This window comes from Centruroides vittatus, unplaced genomic scaffold, assembly GCF_030686945.1.
Source record: "Centruroides vittatus isolate TY-2023 unplaced genomic scaffold, ASM3068694v2 scaffold_2931, whole genome shotgun sequence".
In the NCBI taxonomy this organism is placed as follows: domain Eukaryota; kingdom Metazoa; phylum Arthropoda; class Arachnida; order Scorpiones; family Buthidae; genus Centruroides; species Centruroides vittatus.
In genome coordinates, this window is record NW_027122696.1 from 9,447 (window position 1) to 11,543 (window position 2,097).

The 2,097-nt window shown below is 34.1% G+C and overlaps 1 protein-coding gene across 1 annotated transcript; it reads right to left on the minus strand.

The window, feature by feature from the left end:
- Positions 1 to 276: 276 nt before the first annotated feature.
- On the minus strand, positions 277 to 1,743 carry LOC136987943 (insulin-like growth factor-binding protein complex acid labile subunit). Its single transcript, XM_067285711.1, has one exon. It carries the CDS (start codon positions 1,741 to 1,743, stop codon positions 277 to 279), a length of 1,467 nt encoding a protein of 488 aa, XP_067141812.1.
- Positions 1,744 to 2,097: the final 354 nt, after the last annotated feature.

The following is a 2,097-nucleotide window of genomic DNA, read 5'->3' on the forward strand; positions in this document are numbered from 1 at the left end:
GAACCGATACCGTAAATTACGTTATCATCGGAAACAGAATTCGTCAAGTGTAAATAACATTGTAATAAATCGCATCGTCTTGATTATTCTTTGGCTCTTCCTTGTCATTTCGAATTCTGCGATAATAAACGATGATAACAACAATAATCACGCCTATTAATACTAGCGAAGTAAGAGAACTCACCGCGATTTTCCATCCTGAAACAGAACTTCATTCAATCAATTTTCGTTCGAAGAAGAATCATTTACTGAAGATGCCAAATTAACTTCTGGAATTTATGTGCATCCGTCATTACAAACAATTTGGATGGAAGACACAGAAAACGAATTCCTCGCGCAGAAAACATGGAAGAAATCTGCAATCTTCTGCCGGTTTCTAACAAGCCAGTCCTTAGAAAATTGCGAATGGCAATGGCAATTCCAATTGTTTTCCGATAAATAGACTTTAAATTCTGGAGAAACATCGATCAAATTCATTAAGCCAGAAGATAATTCGGTTAACCGGTTTCTGTCCAACATGAGGTATATCAATTTTGGCAAAAGAACATAATCCGAAATATTACTTAAAGAATTATTTCTCAGACGTAGATGAGTGACGTTTTTCAACGTCACACAATCGATCCTTGACAAATCTTTTATGTAATTATTACTCAAATCGACAATCTTCGCATTCGAGACGAGAACTTCGGGAATTCCGTTGATTCCTTTTCCGGAACAATTCACAAACACGTGATTTTGTTCGGCAAAACATTCGCAATTCATCGGACTATAATTTCCTATGACTACGAGAGATGTATTATCCAGCAAATTCCTTTCTTCTCCGAAACATTTCTTTTTCTCTATATCTGGAAACATTTCCTTTGCCACTTCTATATTTGATTTAAGAGCAAAAACGAATTGCTGCAGTTTGTGATCACAAGTAATTTCATTATTACTTAAATAATAAGTTGGCATTTGAAATCCATATTTCCACTCATCCATATAAATTGTTTTGATTGTACAATTAAAAAGATACATTTTTATGCCATTTGGAGTGTAAATTGGTAATTTCACGATTTCAAAATAATTATTTGAGAAATCGACTATAGTTAAATTATATAATGTCCAATTTATCACCGGCCATTGTATCAAACCTGCATTATTTAAATTCAGATACTTCAGATGCTTGCTGCTGCCAAAAGGACGCTCACCAATAATTTTAGTTAAATTGGTGTAGGATAGACCGAGATTCGTTAATCTGGTCAATGGGAGGAAGTTGTTTTCGTGTAAAAATGTCAGGCGATTTTTTGATAAAACGAGAATCTGCAATGACGACAAATTCTGAAAAATATTTTCGGGAAGATTTTCTAACCGGTTTTCTCCTAAATGTAAGTGTCGCAGTTCAGAAAGTCCATAAAAAATTCCTGTTGGAAGTGTCGATATTTTATAATTCGAACAAGAAAATTCTTTCAAAAGTTTATTATTTCTTAGAAGATTTGGCTGGAGGTGTTCGATTCGGTTAAAATCTAAATGAACAATTTTCAAATTAAACAAGTCAGAAAATGTATCTTCCTCGATTGAAGAAATAGAACAAAACACTGCATTAATTTCAGTCAAATTGTGCAATTTCTTAAAGAATCCGGACGGAATTTGTGATAATCTACTATTTCCAGAAATATAAACTGTCCTTAACAATGCGATTCCTCTGTAGTTGCTTGTATTGTTTATATCTCCTGATTTAGAAATGGGAAATATTCTCACCATTTTTCAACCGTCAGGGTAAATTCCGGTTGCCAGGACTTCATCAAAAATATCCAACAGCTTCTGTCGCAATCGCTCATCTACCAGTTTCAAACATTCCATCGGAATACCATCCGAGCCAGCTGCTTTACCTGACCTTGCCTCACTTAAAGCAATATCTAATTCTTCGAGAGAAATATCCCTGTCAAGATAACCTACAGTTATTATCTCCAAACAAACAATTTCCTTATCTATGTTATCACTAAACAGTAAAGTTTTAAAATGCACAAGCAATTCAGTTTTAATCTCCTCCAGTATACGGAATTTACTTCTACCTTGTAATTTACGAATGCATTTCCAAAACATTTGACATGACTT